The 18,164-nt window shown below is 36.8% G+C and overlaps 1 protein-coding gene across 2 annotated transcripts in view; it reads right to left on the bottom strand.

The window, feature by feature from the left end:
• OLFM3 (olfactomedin 3) overlaps positions 1 to 18,164 on the bottom strand; it is a gene marked incomplete at both ends in the record, with an annotated part of 191,081 nt that overhangs the window by 41,244 nt on the left and 131,673 nt on the right. Inside the window, one exon of one of the 2 annotated variants that reach the window (XM_080802824.1) lies at positions 3,060 to 3,188. The exons of the other annotated variant lie outside the window; for it this stretch is intronic. Coding sequence (XP_080658950.1) covers positions 3,060 to 3,188 — 129 coding nt within the window. Of the gene's footprint in view, positions 1 to 3,059; positions 3,189 to 18,164 lie in introns of those variants that run through there. 2 annotated transcript variants of the gene reach the window in all.

The following is an 18,164-nucleotide window of genomic DNA, read 5'->3' as shown; positions in this document are numbered from 1 at the left end:
ATCAAATGTACACTGCCTATTTCAGAGACACTTGCTATAAACAGATTTAATTGCATTTAATCACTGAAATTCTTTTTTTTGTTTTCTTATTTTTCTTTTTCTTTTCAGGTCACTTGAAACTACCCTTCTAAAGAAAGACTTCGTATTTGTGTAAATCTGCACTTTTTGCCATCTGCACATCCCATAAACAATCACAAAACAAATGTTAAGACCTACTCTTTTTTTTGTTTTCTTTTGTTTTGATGTTTATGAATTGCAGGCTCATCCCATTCATACTGTCTAAAGTGAGGACATTCAGCAAGAAAGTTAAAAAGGGCAGGATAGGGGCGCCTGAGTGGCTCAGTGGGTTAAGGCCTCTGCCTTCGGCTCAGGTCGTGATCTCGGGGTCCTGGGATCGAGCCCCACATCGGTCTCTCTGCTCGGCGGGGAGCCTGCTTCCCCCCTCTCTCTGCCTGTCTCTCTGACTACTTGTGGTCTCTGTCTCTCTCTCTCTGCACCGAATAAATGAATAAAATCTTAAAAAAAAAAAAGAAGAAAAAAAAAAAGGGCAGGATATCCTAGCTGAATCTACTAGGAAGGGCAATGTTAACCCTTCCATAGAAGGGAAGTGGGTTATGGGAGGCCATCTGATTAGGGCAGAACGAACCTACTGTAGCACCAGGGCCAGGAGGGGTAAGGACTAGTAAAGGATGATGAGACAGCTCTTCTGATCAGGACTGCAGTCAGGGGACTTTCTTCTACCTGTGGTTCTCTCATTCACCAGCTGGGAGGAATATGTTTAGTCACTTACATATTTTGGGTCATTCCTCCCAGTTGCAGCATGAGGAGGTTGGATTAGATCATTCATATTTCCAATTGAGCCCTTGAGTGTTGTAAGTTTTCTCTGGAGGAATCTTGTCTAGGACAAGGGGTTGATTGTGTGGGGATGGAGCAGATGGTGGGGGGCCAATAAATGCCCCCCCTTAATTTATTATTCCATCCATGACCTGTTTTACAAACTGGATTTCCACTTCAAGTTTCATTCAACAAAGCATGTATTACATAAGATTTAGTTTGGGGGTTGGGGAAAGGTACCACTGCCAAAAATGGTGTGAAGATAACGGGCCTGGATGGTTTCAGAAATCCTTTCTAGCATTAACATTTTATGATCTTAATCTAGGAAAAACAGATTCATTTATTTTGCACCATGGGAATTATAAGGTATAAGCAATCATCTTGAATAACTAAGGTAGGGAAGTGCCATAGCCATTGTTCTTCTGTAAAGTATGCCACTTCTGTAAAACATTAAAAAAAAAAATAGCTTTTGCAAGCTGGTTTCTCCTTTCTAGTGAAGAATAACATAGTGTAAACGTCCCTATTTTTTTTTTTTTTTTTGTCACCCAAAGGTGGATTTGGCCGTATCAGAACCTTCAGAGTCCATGGCAATGCTTTATGTTTTCAGCCAACAGATTACTAATCAGGAAGTAAAGAAAATGAATTTATTTTAACCTTACAAGATAACTAGAAGTCCTAAAAGAATCATGCATAATTTTGGAAATTTGATTCTTCTCCATCAACAACAATAGGAAATAAGAAAACCAATGTCTACATACACAAAAAATAGACATATCAGAACCAAGGTACGAAGTTTGTGATATAACTCATTCATGAATATCTTAGTTTCGATTTATTTGCTGAAAGAGTTATTTCAACAACTAAATTGTCGAGAACTATCAGGTTCTTTGAACATTGAGAAAATTTGGCTCAGTGTATAGTAAATAATGTAAATTGATTTTATAATTGTTTGTTGATGACATATCATGTTTTCTTTATAACTAGAAATCTTTTTTATATCCCTTCTGCCATACATACATCATGCAGGTAGGGAGGGGAATTTCAACAGTAGAAGCAATGAGGTGACTTAAATGACCTAAGGTAGGTAATCATAAAAGTGGGTCAAAGTGTGCCTCACATGTGCTCTGTCCATGCCCTAAGAACCAGCTCAATCTAGCAAATTATATAATCGATTTGATTTGGCTCTACTCAGTCAGTTGCACATCGATAGATTAATTAATTATTTGTAGTACCTGCAAATAAGTCTTGAAAATGGAAGGTTACTTTTCTTTTAGTATCAGACTTTTTGATCCACTGGAGTAATCCAGTGGTAAAAATAGATAAAGATAAGAAGGTAAAGAGCTCCAAATGCTAATTGTTTCTGTATCCTTTATTTGACAGCAGGGAAATGATTTTTTGAGGATATTCCTTCTGTTTGAATTTGTAACTTCTGTCTGAAAAATCAGCAGTTTTCATTTTTATTCGAAAGGTTTTAGAGTATTACGAACTAAACTGTGGTTCAAACTACCAGAAAAGACTTCGTTATAACGTGGGAAGGGTTAAAAAGACATTAATTTTAGGTGAATGAAGACTACAGGAGCTAGGCTTGTGATGGAAAAGTCTTTATAAAAAATTAAACAAAGAGAGATGATTTTATCAAGTAACTTTTATATTGCTTGTGTCTCTTAGCTCTCTTAAAGTCTTTTTGGCAGGCTTTAAATTGCTGAGGGTTTTTTTAAAATTTATGTTTAAAAGAGGTTGGTTTCTCAGACCGAAGGCATTGCAAACAGTTCTAAGAATTGAATTCCAGGGAAGAGCCTGCTATAGGAAAACTAGATTAGATGGAATATACTCTATAGCATACTCTGTAGGTAAAATTATGGGAATTTTACAGACATAAAAGAAGAAGCAAAATGATAAACAAACAAACAAACAACAAAACACATTTCTTAAAGAATCCTTCCAAACCTCAGGTTAATATAGTTAAGTTAGAGTTTATCAGTCTTAAGAAGTCAAGTATTTCCTTTCACAGCTAATTTCTCAGACCGTCCACTTATTTTTTTGGTGTAGCTTTAAAGTGTTCACAAAGAAATACCCATGACTAAAGTTAGCACATAAATATCGAATCCGTGAAGCTGCCCTCTAAATACAGAAGCAAAATCTCAGCCTTCACAGTTTAGAAAATCAAGCCCACTGGTTTAAAGCACTTACTTCCCAAGATGGCCAAACCCACCGGAGTGACTTACTAAGGTATCTGGCGTCGACAGCCTCGTGGTGTTCAGTCCTACCAAGGATGGGAGAGTTTGGGACATCCAGTTTGAGATCATTGCCATGGTACTAAGCACAGCGCCAAGCTTCAGCAGTGGAGGACTCATTGCCGTGAAGCTAATGAGTTTTCATAGTGACTGATTAAGATCCCGGAGCTGGGCTGGCAGCGGGAGGCGTGACTGCAGCTCGCCACATTTACAGCATGAAAAGAGATCAACTTTTCCAGCTCTAATCACTGGGGAAAGCTCACAGAACCTCTTTACCCCACCCTCATGGGAAGTGCCTTGCTCTTCCTTTTCCCTCCTTTCCAGACACTTTGCTGGCTCATCAAAGGAAATATTCTTGATAGGGCTTGGTTGGTAATTCGGAGAGCATAGGTTGGAGGGAGAGGGAAACTTGAGCTCTTTCTGCTCCACTGTTGTGAGTTACCATCCACAGAGTCTATTTCCTCTGGGGTTTTTGTGAGTCTAATCAGCTGCTCTTTATCCTTCATAAAAAATACACCTTTAGATGGAGGTCTGCCAAAGTGCACATTTCAAAGATCATATTTAATATCTACGGATTTCGCCAGGCATAGACAGAGTACTTTCAGGCAGAGCATGAAAACAAGTTTGCAAAGAATTTCCAAGATGATCAGATATTGAGAGTAAGAGATTTTTGTTTTTTTTTTTAAAACAGTAACCTAAAATTAGCATTGTTGCCTCTAAAAACAAAAAAAAAAGTCAAAGATGAATAGCTACTGCCTGTGGAAAACATTACCTTAGGCAACTTACTTGTGAACTGACAGAAAAGGCAGCCTTAGAGGAAAGCTTCTGGTATGGAAATTTCATGTTTCCAATTTTACTTTTAAGAATGAGGGCTTCTTAAGTTGCTCAGACAAAAGACAAACTCTGTTAACTGTATTTTCACCTTGTGAAGAATGACAGACTGATAACCAGGAGTCACAAGAGAACATGTGACTTATTAAAAGAGAGCCCAAAACTTGGATTTAGGGAGCCTGAGGGTCCAGTCCTATTCTCTTCTGGTTAGTTGAATGACTGGCCAGTGACTTAACATTTTTTGACTTTCATTTTTTTCAGGTTTGGACTCCACGCTCTCCAAGGCCCCTTTCAGCTTTAAGACTCAATGATCTGTTTATTAGAGTTGGATTGGCAAATGTGTATTTTGAATTTGGGGCTTATGGATAGAATTATTATATTCTTTTTACAAATACTATGAATTGCTCATATCCAAATCTCAGGTCCCGAATGGAATAAATCCGAGGTGGTTGTTTTGTACAATATATGTGTTCTAAAATTAGAAAAAAAAATATGGACTGAAGACATGAAGGGAAATATGGCTGAATGAAAATTAAATGAAAAGGAACCTGTTATAAGAAGGAAACATACTATTTTGATTCCTTAGGAGAATTCTGGAATTGTTTGTAGCTCGAATTCTCAGCCAAAGGTATATATTTTTCATAAACAGTTTTGGCAGCAGAAATAAAGGAAATGTCTTTAATAAAATGAAAGAGATACATATTTATAGAGGTGTATATGCCCTTTATTCTCAAAAAGAGAATACTGAGAGACTCCTTAAATCTTCCTTCTATTACCTAAGAGTTTAGGCTTTTTATTTTCCCCTTCAAAATACATCCAAATGATTTTAGTTGACTCATTTTTTTTTTTAACCACAGACCTAGAAAGCCTATGGTTATTATATATTATATGTATATTATTATATAATATGAGAAATCAATAAGGATAAAAGCACAATAGTTCATATATTAAAGTTAGCCTTGCATAAGAGTATTCAGAGAAAGGACTGTGCAGTTTTACACAGTATTACAATGTGGCAATAGCAAAAAGCAAAGTGGATTTATAAATCTAATTATTTGAAAACTACACCTGGAATTTTACCTTATTTAGGAGGGGAGGTATCTTTTCAAGAGCGTAATTTCCAGATTGAAGACTAAGATACATGCAATGGCTAGGTAATTTAAGATGCAACATGGAGATGGTAATTATAGTTATTAATGAACTATCAGTCAACAAAATAATAGCATCTTTAGAAGAATATAGGATTGAATGTCAGGGGAGCCAATGCTCTTATTTAAAAATTAAAAAAAAAAAAGAAGAAGAAGAAGAAGAGGGGCTCCTGGGTGGCTTAGTTGGTTAAGTGTCTGACTCTTGATTTTGGCTCAGGTCATGATCTCAGAATTGTGGAATCGAGCCCTTCATTGGGCACAGAGTCTGCTTGTCCCTCTCCCTATCCTCCTTCTTTTCCTCTCTCTCTCTCTCTCTCTCTCAAAAGAATAAAGAAATAAATCTTAAAAAAAAAAAAAAGAAAAATGCATACTTTAAAAAAAAGAAGAAAAACAACACAAATGTAATGCTTCTAGTAACTCCAGAAGTAATTCTAGTGATTCTAGAGATGCAAATAACTAAAGAATGGAAAGAGAACAGTAGTCAAAGTGTATAATTCAGTGGAGTTTATCAACCACATCAAATCTATAATGTGTTGTTTTTAGAATAGGTTTAAATGGCACACAATGAAATAAAAAAGCTTAAATTATAATGATTATTAGCTGTGGGAAATAAAAACAGCTACTATTTGTAAAGAGCTAAATAATTTGCTGTGCTCTCCTAATCCAGTGAAGTGATTAACATTATAATTTCCATTTTAGAAGTTGAGTTCTAGTTTGCAGATGAGGAAGGTAATTATTTTATGTAGAAGTAACAACCTGTTTTCAGGACAAGAAACCCCATGGTTACAGAAGTTCCAGAAGAATAGTGTGAATGGTGGTGATGGAGTCAGTAGCAAGAGATGAAGTTGAAAATGCTAGCAGTTACCAGCTCCCAGACCTTCAGGATCACCCAAAGACATCTGGAAATTATCTTGTCTGTAATTCAAGAATTTAGAGCAAAGCATTGAAGTCATTAGTTATTGAGATTTACATCTCAAATTATTATTACTTTGGCATTTTTATGATACAAGGTAGACAGATGGGTATTGCAGGAACAGCAAAGCAAATCCAAGACAGGCAGATCACTTAAGGGCATGGTCTCCTAGTTCAGACAAGAGTGGATGAGGTCCGGAAATAAGAAACTCTGTGAACTTCAGAAGGATGGATTCCATGAAGATCTGAGGTAGAATTGATAGCACTCATTGATTGAATACATGTAAGAAGTGAGGGAGAGGAAGTTACCTGGGGGAATTTCAGATTTTGGGTTTGGGTGGTGAATATTCATCAGGATGAGAAATACAAGTGGAAGTATGATATAGGAAGAAGATACAGTTTGTTGTCACATACCAGATACGAGTCTTCTATGGTAGAGAAAATCCCTGAATAGTAATGTACCAAACATACAGAGTTCAGAAAAGAGTTAATTTCACTAGACCACAAGGGCCTAGTAAAAATAATATGTCCTATATAGAAGACAAAAATGGTTAATTTAGGCACACAGTGTCTTAAACTACCAATGATTTTATTTAGACTTTAAGATAATATCTAGATTTAATTACCTCTACATGACTACCTATACACTTGTCTTGAAAAATAATTTAAAAAGTTCCATCGCTAGTAAATAGAGAAAATATTACTATATCTAACAGATTTCTGTTAGTAATCTAACAGAAAACGTGACCTGCCTACACACTTTATTTATTTATTTATTTAGAATCTTAATGTAGGTCAATAACTATAGGACCTGTAACAGTGCATTATTGTTTATGACCTGCTGAAAGGTATTGATTAATGTGTATATTCATTAGATTTTTTTATGGTAGCCTGTTTTTTATTACCTAGAAAATATTTCATGGTAAACCTATATGATAAATAATTAATAAGCAAATATTGACCAAGAAAGACTTACAGATGATCTTATGTAATATCAGCTTATTCTGTCATTGGAATTTTTTCCCCTTGATTTGGAGCACAAACATTTAACAGTGCTTTAATGCTCAAAACACTTTCTAGTTTGGGGCTATTTGTGTGGTAGGTATATGTGGGGGTTTGGGGAACCCAGCTTTGGCAGTAAGGAAATACATGAAAAGTAAATGCATGAAAAGACCTGATGGCCACATATAATATGATAGAAAACGAAAAAGTTTGACTTTAGGCAAAATGAGAAAGAGACTGATGTTACTTGTTCAATAATAGAAAATTTAAGAAGGAATAGGCTACTTATACTTTATTTTTATAATTGAAAAAATTTAAACTTTGTGGATGGTTTAGGAAATAGAGAAAAATAGCATATTAAATGTGATTGTCAAGATACAGCTGTAAGGAGTAAAGTAATTATTGATGAAGAAGGAGGAGGAAGAAGGGGGAGGGGGAAGGGGGGGGGGATAGGAGAGGGGGAGGAGAACCTGGGAGGAGGAGAGAGTAGTAATTGGGTAGAAAACTGAAATATGACTTGTACTGATTGGCTAAAAGAACAGTTAAACCAAAGTAACCTCTGGAAAAAACAGAGTGGACTCCTTTTAGCCCCTTAAGTAAGAAAAGAGGGAGGAGTGGCATAAAATTGAGGAAAACAGAGTGCTTGTGTTGAAATCACTTTGGTGATGCTCTATTCCCTGGAGAGTGTGGCATGTGAATGATTAGGTAAATAAACAGTTCCACTTATGAGTCCCCCGTTTTCCCGTCTGTAAAATAATGGATACATGAATCAATGTGAAAGGACTGAATGAGAGAATATATTTAGAAGTGCCTGTAGCATGGCAGATGCTCCATAAGTGGTAACCTTGTTTTTGGTAAGAAATGGCATGATTGAGGCAGGGTCAGAAAGTGTAGATCAGTTTAAGGAACATTAGGCACTGAAAAGGTGGGAAGTTTGTCTTTGCAAAGGGTGACGGAGTTGGGCTTGGAGTATACAAGGACATTAATACAACTCTGCTATGCAACACAATGGCACTCTGGGTCTCTAGAATTAATAGTCCAACTCAAAGCAGAAGAAGGGACTAGTATTCTTGCTTCCTCCTTCATTGAGAAGTCAAAGTAATAACTAGAAAATTTCTGTTAGGTCACTACCATACCTAGTTACCTCACCTAAGCCTACATATACCAACTTTTCTCCTGTTGTTATAGATGAATTGTCTGTGTTCCTAGATAAGGTGGATCCCTCCCCTGCGTACTAGGTAATACCTACCTTTCACACTATTATGCTTAGGAATTACCTAAAAAGCTTGTTAAGACCCAGGTCTTTAGGTCCCACCCTTAAGAGTCTTATTTATTGGCTCTAGCATAAGGTCAAATAATTTGCATTTCTGGCAGTCTCCCAGCCATTTTCGGACCACCCTTTGAGTAGCCTGCCCTAGATCACATTCATCTGACCCACTCAAAGACCACTGTCTTAATTCTTTCTGCCATCAAGAAATCTTCCCTCTTTAATGGATCACTCCCTTATATCTCTTATTTTACATACAGTGTTTTCTTGATCCTACTTTCTACCCATTTATTCCCCTATTTCTCATGTCTTTAGAGCATACTTTCTTGAAAGAGTTGTCTATACTCATCATCTTTAGTTTATTTCTTTCTAATCAGGTTTTTGTCCACACTTCTCTACTCCGCTGGTACTACTTTTATCAAGGCTTCCAATGATCCCACATTGCTAAATGATCCCACATCTTGCAGTCAAGTCTCAGACCTCAACTTTCTTGATCTATGAGCAGCATTCATTAGACTTTTACTTTCTCTTCCTTGGAGTAATTTCTTCTGCTTGGCTTCAAGGATATCACACTCACTCACCTAGTTTTCCTTCTACTTTCTGACCTCTCTTTCTAAGTCTCTTTGTTGAATCTTCCTCATCTATATGCTAATGACTCCCAAATTCATTTCTTCCTAGCAGACCTCTCCTATCAATTCAGACCTGTATATCCAATTATCTACTTGACATCTCCACTGGGATGTTTAATAGACATCTTAAATTAAACATGTTAAAAAATGAGCTCCTTTCCCATCTCTAGCAGACAAAACAAAACTAAAAAAAAAAAAAAAAAAGAGAGAGAAAAACAAACATATATGCAGACATTCCTCTAGTCTTCCCATTTCAAATCCATGATTTAGTTGGACAGGTCAGAAAGTTAGGTTTCAAACTTAACATTTTTTTTTCTACATCCCTTTTCAATTCTATGAACATGTCTTCTAGTCTCTACTTTGAAAAATATATCCAGCGTTTTACACCATACCACACTGCTACCATGCTGCTCCAAGTCACCATCATCTCTCATTTAGTTTATTCTAAAAACCACCAGTTGTTGACCCTGTACTACTTCAGCCCATTTTTAACTCCGCAAACCAGATTCTAGTAAACTATATCAGATGTTAAAACTCTTGGATAGATTCCTATCTTGCTCATGGTAAAAGTCAAAATGTTTAGTATGAGCTGTAAGGTTCTATATAATCTCATTTCCTTTTATTCCTCTGATCTCATTTCTTAGAACTCTTCCCTTTTTTTCACTGCACTGGAGCTGCTATACTGTCCTGGATATTTTTCTCAGAGATACAAGATAATCTTCCAACTCAGGAACTTTGGGCTTGTTCTTCTCTGGTGGAATTCTAATCTCTCAAATCCTGTTTATTTTATTTCAAAAATTACCTTTTCATCAGGTCTTTGCTGACCATTATCATCTCAGATTTCTTCTCCTTTTGTCTGGTTACTACTAATGTCTTTTGATACTTTTTTTTCCCCTTAGAATTTATCACAAGTTAGCATCCCAATATATTTTATTTATTCATCCTATTTATTATTATTATTTTTTTCCCACTAGAAATGAAGCTTCACAAAGGCAGGATTGTTGCGCATTTTGTTCGTGGAGGTCAACGTTTAGGTGAGTGCCTAAATATAGAATATAGTAAGAACTAGAATATAGTAAATTCTCAATAAATATTTATTAAACAGATGGCTAAATGAATATGTTGCTGTTTTCTTCATGACTCTCCCTTTGTTTTAAAAGGAGATAATTTTCAGTGTGGAATTATAATAGAGCTTACTTTTTGTAAAATGAATCAGTATAATTTATAGCATTTTGCACGTGTCTTTTTATGTATGTAAGAAGGCTTTTTATGTGTGTAAGAAGGCTTTTTATGTGTGTAAGAAGGCTTTTTCTGTCCAGATTTCAGATTTAGAATGCAAATACTTTTGGTCTAAGCCGGGAAATATTGTTTCTAACTCTTGTGATGTCTTCTCTTGATAAAGGGCTCAAACCACTGGAACACTAAATAAATATTGCCTTTGGTTAATGAAGTTTGTCTCTAATAATCTAGGGAAGGTGGAAGAGGCTGTAGGATATGGAAAGGATGAGTGTAAACAAAATGATTTAGAGAAGCTGGGGACCTGAGTGTCCATACACTCAACTCCCCTTCGTTTGGCTCTTGGCAATCAGTTAGGGACCACTTGCAGCTCCCAGAATTCAGTGCTTTGCTACTCTTGCCTTGAGCTTTCAGGGTTGTCTTAAAAGTGTTCACTAATGAAAGAGTGAATTTAGAGTGAAAAACATTAGCAAAGTTCTTTAAAGGAGGGATTTCCATCTTTTCATCTTTGCCTTCATCTGTGAAGCCGACTGATGCTCTCTAAGCCCGGGGGATCCTTGGTTGGCAGCTGTTGTTGCTACTTCAAAGGGGAAAAAATGGATGTGTGGGGGAGGAATATATTCAGGGCAAACATGTTTTTTCCCCTGACTTTCTGCTCAACACTGAGTAAGTAGGAAAATATAAATCCAGGATTAGACTAAAGGAAAGGAGAATGCAATGTGGTGTGACAGAGAGACCCTCATACTAAAGCAAGAGACCTAGATTTTACATGAGCTTAGTCACTGTCTTGCTCTAGGTTCTTCAACTGGGAAATGAGGATATTAAACTGAATTTCCTATGTAGCCCCTTCCATAATTAAGTCCATTCTTAAGAACTCAGCGTCTATCCCTGTAGTTACACAGACATCTCCTCATTCTCTGCTCTGACACTTCTAGTGATCTCTGTGGTCTCCCAGAGCCTTGATTTCCCTGTGTGTAAATTGGTGGTAATAAGAGAACCTGACTCCTTAGGAACTTGTGAGAATAAAATAAAATTTTACATATGAAGTACTTACTATAGGACCTGGTAAACAAGGAGCTTTATTCTAGTGCAAAAGATATTTATGTATCGTTTCTCCCTCTTTGTTGGAAGAAACAAATAGATACAAAAATTATTAGTGAAAAGTAGTAAAGATCATGAAACTTTGTGAATTATCAATATAGAGGCTTATCTTGAAGAGTTTTAAAAAGGCAAAATATTTTTTGATTATGATATGGTTGGTTTATAGGGACTCACTACTAACAGTATTCTAGAAATGTCCTACAACATGCCCATCCTACAGGCAGCCTTGAGGAGATGTCTGTGGAAGTCTGCCTGCCTGGCAATGTTCTAAGAACTTCGCTTGTACAAACTTGTTTAATTCTCATAAAAATCTTATGAGGTTGGTATTGTTACTAAGACCAGTTTATAGATGAGGAACTGAGGCACCGAGATGTTAAATAAGCTAGCTAAGGTCACACAGCTAATAAATGGCAAGGCCAACATTTGAACCCTAACGGTCACATTCTAAGTATGTTCTTGACTATTACACATGCGCGTGTGCACACACACACACAATATTATAGCAAATGCTGATATCAAATTTTGTCTTTTAAAAAACTAATTGATACTACTTAGGGAAAGCAGTGAAGTTTTGTCACTGGCATGTCCTTGGTAAATGAATTCTTATAGCTAAGCACAAAAAAGGAAAATAACATGTCTTTACTTACTGAGTTTCCATTTAAGTGTGACAGAACAAGGCTCTCATCAGGGAGACACTGACTCTCCGGTAAGTTCAGCCCCTGCTGCTTTTTGCTGGGATCTATTTTCAGATTTTTAAAACTCACCTAAATCATCAGGGCTGACTAAAGCATTAAATTATTGCCAAAAGCTTTTCTGGAAGAAATTGTTTAGGAAGAGAAATCTCAAAGAGGTTGAAAAATTGCCTGGTGATCAGAAAGAAGGCTGATTTCAGTGGTAGCACGAAAAAATGAAATTGGATCCTCAAATGTGCAATTTTCTGAAAAGTTGTTATAAATTGTCTCATAGAGCTTATATCTGTCATGAAATTTGAAGTGTATGTTTAGCAGGAATCAAAAATCGGGTGGTAGTAAATAACCCCAAACATCAGAGTATGAAAGAAGATTGAGTTTGTCGCCTGCCCTCTAACAAATTCACATGAGAACAGGAGTTCTGCAGAGCTATTCTTAGGCAACAGCATTAGCTAAATTATTTGTCAGCATTGCCCCCTCATCAGTATGTGCAGGCAAGGTTGTTTTCTGATTTGAAAGCTCTGGGCAGACAAACATAAACATAAATGTCTAAAGATCTGGACTTGAAACAAGTCAGGCATGCTTTGTCACTGAAAGTGTGAGTTTTGTGGTTTTAGAAAAGGGGGTCAGAAAAACAGAGAAGGGCAGGTCATTAAAACAACCACCACATAGATGAAGCTGTACAAACTCATTACCTCATTCCTTTTCCTTTTTTGTCTCAATACAATTAAGAACTATTAACCTTAAAAACAGTAGGACGGAAGTAATAAATTCGAAACAGCTCTCTTTGTGAACACTCATCTAAAAGGGGCTAATTGACATATATAGAGTAGGAACTTGACAATAGTTAAGTAAAGGAAAATAGTGTTGACAAAGGTTGTCTCTTGTTACTGAAATTAAAAAGATGCTATTTTTCTGCTTTGTAATGTTCTTCTCTACACATATTCTAGCTTAATTATATATTATTTTCTGCCGTTAGCAAAACATAAGGAGAAGTATGTTATTACTCTCATTGGCTTTTAAAGGCACTGATGTATGAGACATTTATTAAGTGCATTCTTTGGGCCAAGAACTGGACGAAACTGACAAATGCAAGATTAGTATGATATAACCTCATCCTTGGAATAATTTATCAATCTGCACATTTGAGTTGAATAGTAATCTTGCAAGTAGAAATACAGTGGAGTAAAAGGAAGGAATGTTCGTCCATGTGATGAAATGGTCAGGAAAAACTCCACTGGAAAAAGATAGTGCTTGAGCTTGTTTTAAAACAGTTCTTAATTTCTTAATTTTTAATGCCCTCAGGGAAATGGACTGTCATTTTTTTTATGGATCCTTTAACAAGATAAAATTTAAGACATAAGAAATTTGGTTCTGGGCTTCAAATCTTAGAGATATTTGTACTTTGACCCTTCCGTTGTCAGTATGCATCTTTTGTCATAGTATTTCACATCTTGACCTCTCTTTTGATTAATAAAATAAAATCATGGTGTTTACCCACATTGTAATATCGGGCTACTGAGTGTAAAGGGACTATGAAATGAAAATGGACATTATTATGAAAACAGCATCTTTTTCTTGAGAAGGGAGACACATAGAGATACTGGAGCTCCTGAAGGACCTTGCATTATTGAGAAAATGGTTTTCAAAATTTTATGCACATGTCAGTGAGGAGTAGTTTGAATTCTAATATTTACACGTAATCTGAGTGGTAAAGTATATGGCCCCAAATTTAATTCTAGCGTGGAGGCTTCTTGTTAGGTCTCCGCAGAAAGATATGCAGGCGTGTGATCCAAGTGACGAGTGTTGAGATAGTGCCCATTCTTGGAGGAGGATTGTTCTTGTGTTGCATTCTCCCTCTCTCTTTCTTTCTCACTCCATCTTCTTTTCTTGCACCTTGTGTGGACCCAGTATTTTCATGGGGCTTTCATCTTCCTTTCTTCGTTCTCATCCTCTTTCCCTTTTTCGCTTTCCTTTTGCTGTTTTTCTCTGTTGCTTTCAGTGAACTTGATCGAGATTTTGGGTGTCCTACACTTAAGTAGGATCTGAGTTTGGTTTGCAAGGGCTCCCCTGGTGATGTTGATGTGTTCCTTATTTTTGAAGGATTGCCTAGGTTGTATGTCTTCCATTTAAGCTTGGATAATTCTAATATTTTGTACTTCGATTGAAAGTTTTATGTTTTCCCTCTCTGCTCCTTCAACAGTATTTGAAACAAACAAACAAAAATAAAAGTTCTCTTAACATTCAAGTGTGCATGCTTAGGCTGTAATCTACTCCTTACTGCAGTTCATAAGGTTTTCAAGACATCATCGAATTTGGGGGACAGCTCGTAACTATAACTACTGCCCAGTAATGGTGGTACATCATTCACATGAACCTCATTAATAACTTTTTCTTCCAAGAGTATTTAATAAATTTGTCAGTAATAAAAAATAAGTTTCTTCTCATATATTTTTGCTTTTAGTAATATATTTTTAATATCTATCAAAATACACATAAGTTACTCAATATTTTTCTACAAAATTACATTTTAAATTATTTGAGGAACAAGGTTTATTTCATTGTGAATCATTTATGCATTCAATAGGCATTCATTGATCATCCTCTATATGGTAGACACTGAATGCTGGAGACCAAGAATATATAAATTTCACTGTCATTCAAGATCACCTGTTCTGGTTGGGTTCTAATGAGAACAAAGAAGAAATACATCTATAAAAATTATTTCAATATGATTTGATATGTAGTATGTACAAAATGCAATGGAACTTACATTGGTTAGAAATTAATTCTGCTTGGGTGGGATAGAACAGGCTTCAGGAGAATGTGGGTTAGGTGGACTCAGTAGAATTTCCTAAGTAGATCAGGAAGGAAAGACCATCCTGCCCTGGAAGGGAAAATGTGAAAATGTACCACCGAGGTCACATATTATTTAGGGAACTCTAAATAGGGAACTCTAAATAGCTTGGCGTGAGTTCTGCTTTATTAACGAGAGAGTGTGTATGCAGAAGGAGAGGGGGAAGTAGAATCCTTGCTGAGCATAGTGCCTTGACACAGGGCTTGACCCCAGAACCCTGAGATCAGGACCTGAGTCAAAGTCAGGTGCTTAACCGACTGACCCACCCAGATGCCCCCGTGACTACGAATACTGTGCCTTATACAACTTCAAAATGCCAAGATTTGGGTAATTATCCTTAGATAACTGTGACTCAGACTCAAGGTTGATTCAAGATTTAAGCAGGGTAGGAGGTCAGCCTTATACTCTGATTTTGGGTTGGGGTGGAAAAGGAAGAAATGGATGACAATTTCACATAATTCACTTATTGTAGGAAATTAGTATATTAGAAGTATCTAGGAGGTTGATGCATTGCATTTCAGCACCTATGGGAACTTGAAAAGCACTAGTTGCTTTGGTTAAACTCTGATCTGTCATAACGAGGAAATATATGGAGTTCTAGGTATTGCCTGAAGTTACAAGTGTTAGAGTCTTAGTGAAGGTTCAGAGTGTCCCAAAAGCCCCACAAAAATACTGGGTCCACACAAGGTGCAAACAAAAAGGAAAGCCTGAAAAATTCCCAGTGACATAAATAAAAATGAAACTATTCATGTGATGAGGGTTGGAAGGTCAAGATACCTGGATTCCAGTCCTAATTCTTTGTTTAAAGTTAGCAGGGTGGCATGCCTTAGTTTCCTTCAGTTCCAGCATTCTCTGATTTTACGTGCATTGCGTAAGAGCATGGAGAGTTTGAAACTAGATAAACCTGGGTTGGAATCCTAGTTCTGTCACTTCCTCTGTGATCCTGTGTAAGTTTTTTTCTGAACATTGTTCTACTCATCTTTAAATTGAAGATTGTAATAGCTACTGATAAAGCCCATCAGATAAAGGATCCTAAGGATACACCTACACACCAATAAAGTTAGGCTTATCAACCTGTTGCAACCATAAAGATTGTACATCAGAGGAGACAAGGGACATCTCACCAAGCAGGGGAAAATACAGGGTTAAAAATAAGTCTGAGGAGAGACTAGAGTTTAGACACTATTTATATAGAGCACAATTTTGATAATGCCAAAAAAGAGCAAGACTGTAATATAAAAGAGTTAATATCAGACTTGCATTGAGAAGGGGACTCTGGATTCTGTTTCCTTGGAAACTACAAAGTTAAGATAAATGCTGAACATTATGTCTGAAAAACCCTTATCTGAAGTTTTGCACCTGGGTTGAAAATTGAGGCTGCTTCTCAGTGTCAATGTGACTTGAATCCTCCAGGCAGGAGTGGACTGTCCCATTTTAACTGATCTGATTTCAAATAGCTAAGTTTCTGAGCCTATGATTGTAGGGAACAAAGTGTCTCAGCACTACATCTCTCAGCAAAGTAACAAAAACAGTATTTAGAAGTTGACCTTATAGGCTCATACTAATAAAATTAGACCAGGCATACGAAGTGCTGAGCACATTGCCTGTTCTACAAGCAATTATTACTATTATTAGTAGTAGTAGTACTACTGTTTGGCTGTCCTTTCACAAATCTACCTCTCCATAAGAGAATTGGCTGTTGAGTTAAAGTGGCGTGTTAGTCACTAAAAAGCACAATTTTGAAAAGCTACCCAGCCAATTAAAGGATGGATTCCATTGTCTAGCCCAGAGGAGTCCTGGGCTTTGAACAGCAATCGGGATGCAGCACAATTGCCTGTTGCTTTTGAAAATACAGATTTCTGGCCCTGGTTCACCAGAGATGCTATTCAAAGGGCTTGAAATGGAACATGTATTTGCACTTTTCAAAAGCTTTTGATTTTGATGTACAGCCAAATTTCAGAAATATTCATATAACCGAATGAGCCGGGGGGAAGGATCATCACAGTATATATGTCACTCCCCACTGGTAGTAGAAAAAGTTTAGAACATCAAAGAGTGTGGTTTAAAGATCATCTAGTCCAGGGGTGCCTGGGTGGCTCAGTGGGTTAAGCCTCTGACTTTGGCTCAGGTCCTGATCCCAGGGTTCTGGGATTGAGCCCCGTGTCGGTCTCTCTGCTCAGCCGGGAGCCTGCTTCCCCCTCTTTCTCTGCCTGCCTCTCTGCCTCCTTGTGATCTCTGTCAAATAAATAAGTAAAATCTTAAAAAAAAAATAAAGATCATCTAGTCCAGATCTCACTCAATCTTGAAATACATTTTGTAGCATCCCTGATACATTGATTTTTCAATTTGGACAGCTTCAGTGGTGGTAAAATCCATTCTGTGCTACTGGATGCTTTGGTATCAGATGTTTCTAATCAAGAGTAAGTCCTTGTTATCACTCATTTCATTCACTGTCTTAGTTCTGCCTTCTCAGTACCAACTGGAAGGTCTTCGCACTGTTATAGGATGGCCCTTTAAAATATCAAGATTTCTAAACTTGTCTTTTTTCAAGAAGAATATACTCCACCTTTTCGACTATTCCTCTTATGGCATACTTTAAGGGCTTCTATGTTCCCGGCTGTTCTCATCTGGGCACACTCTTGCCGGTCAATATTGGTAGGCTAAGAACAGAATAAATTTCTTTGAAATACTCTAGGTTGGTCAGCTCAACCTAGATTCAAAAAAAAGTAAAAAGGCTTATTCACAGAAATGACGATATATTTTTCCTTTGTAGGATTCACAATTAAAGTATATTATCCTTTCTTTAAAGAATTGTGATTATGATTCTAAGAATTATAAAGAAAACATTTTTCACTCTAATGCAACAACTGCTGTCTGTTTCCGAGAGCATGGTAATTTTGCACTTGCGGTAATATATATCTTACTGACAAATCAGGTTAAAATTTTCTCAGCAGTTCACAGGATGATTTAAGATACATTGTATTTTTAAATCCTAGTAAGGAGTCGGTATGTTAGGGTTTCCAAAGTAGCTATTTATACCTAGAGAGAAGTTCAGAGTCTTAGATTTTGGATCTCCAAGCATCTTTTGGTTTTAGAATTGGACTGAGGCTCCCACCAGCTCAAAGGCCACCAGGGCTGCTTCTCTTCTACATGCCTTTGAACTTTAGATTCAAATTCAACACTCCCCCCGGCCCCCCCGCCGGTCCCATTACCTAACTTTCCTAACAAACTCAGCGTATTGGATTAGCTGATACCCGATTGGTTAATTCAGGAATGATGTCAATATAATGTGCATTTACACATGTTCATACACATTTTTTTTCCAACTCATTAAGATTTTACACCAGAAATAACAGAAACAAGTATAGTAAAACAAGTGAGGTTTGACAGGTCTGATATAACCTATGATCCCATAACCCTTTTT

Source organism: Martes martes (genome assembly GCF_963455335.1).
Source record: "Martes martes genome assembly, chromosome: 4".
In the NCBI taxonomy this organism is placed as follows: domain Eukaryota; kingdom Metazoa; phylum Chordata; class Mammalia; order Carnivora; family Mustelidae; genus Martes; species Martes martes.
Note: the sequence above shows the minus strand (reverse complement) of the source record. Positions and strands in the feature narration are given on the sequence as shown.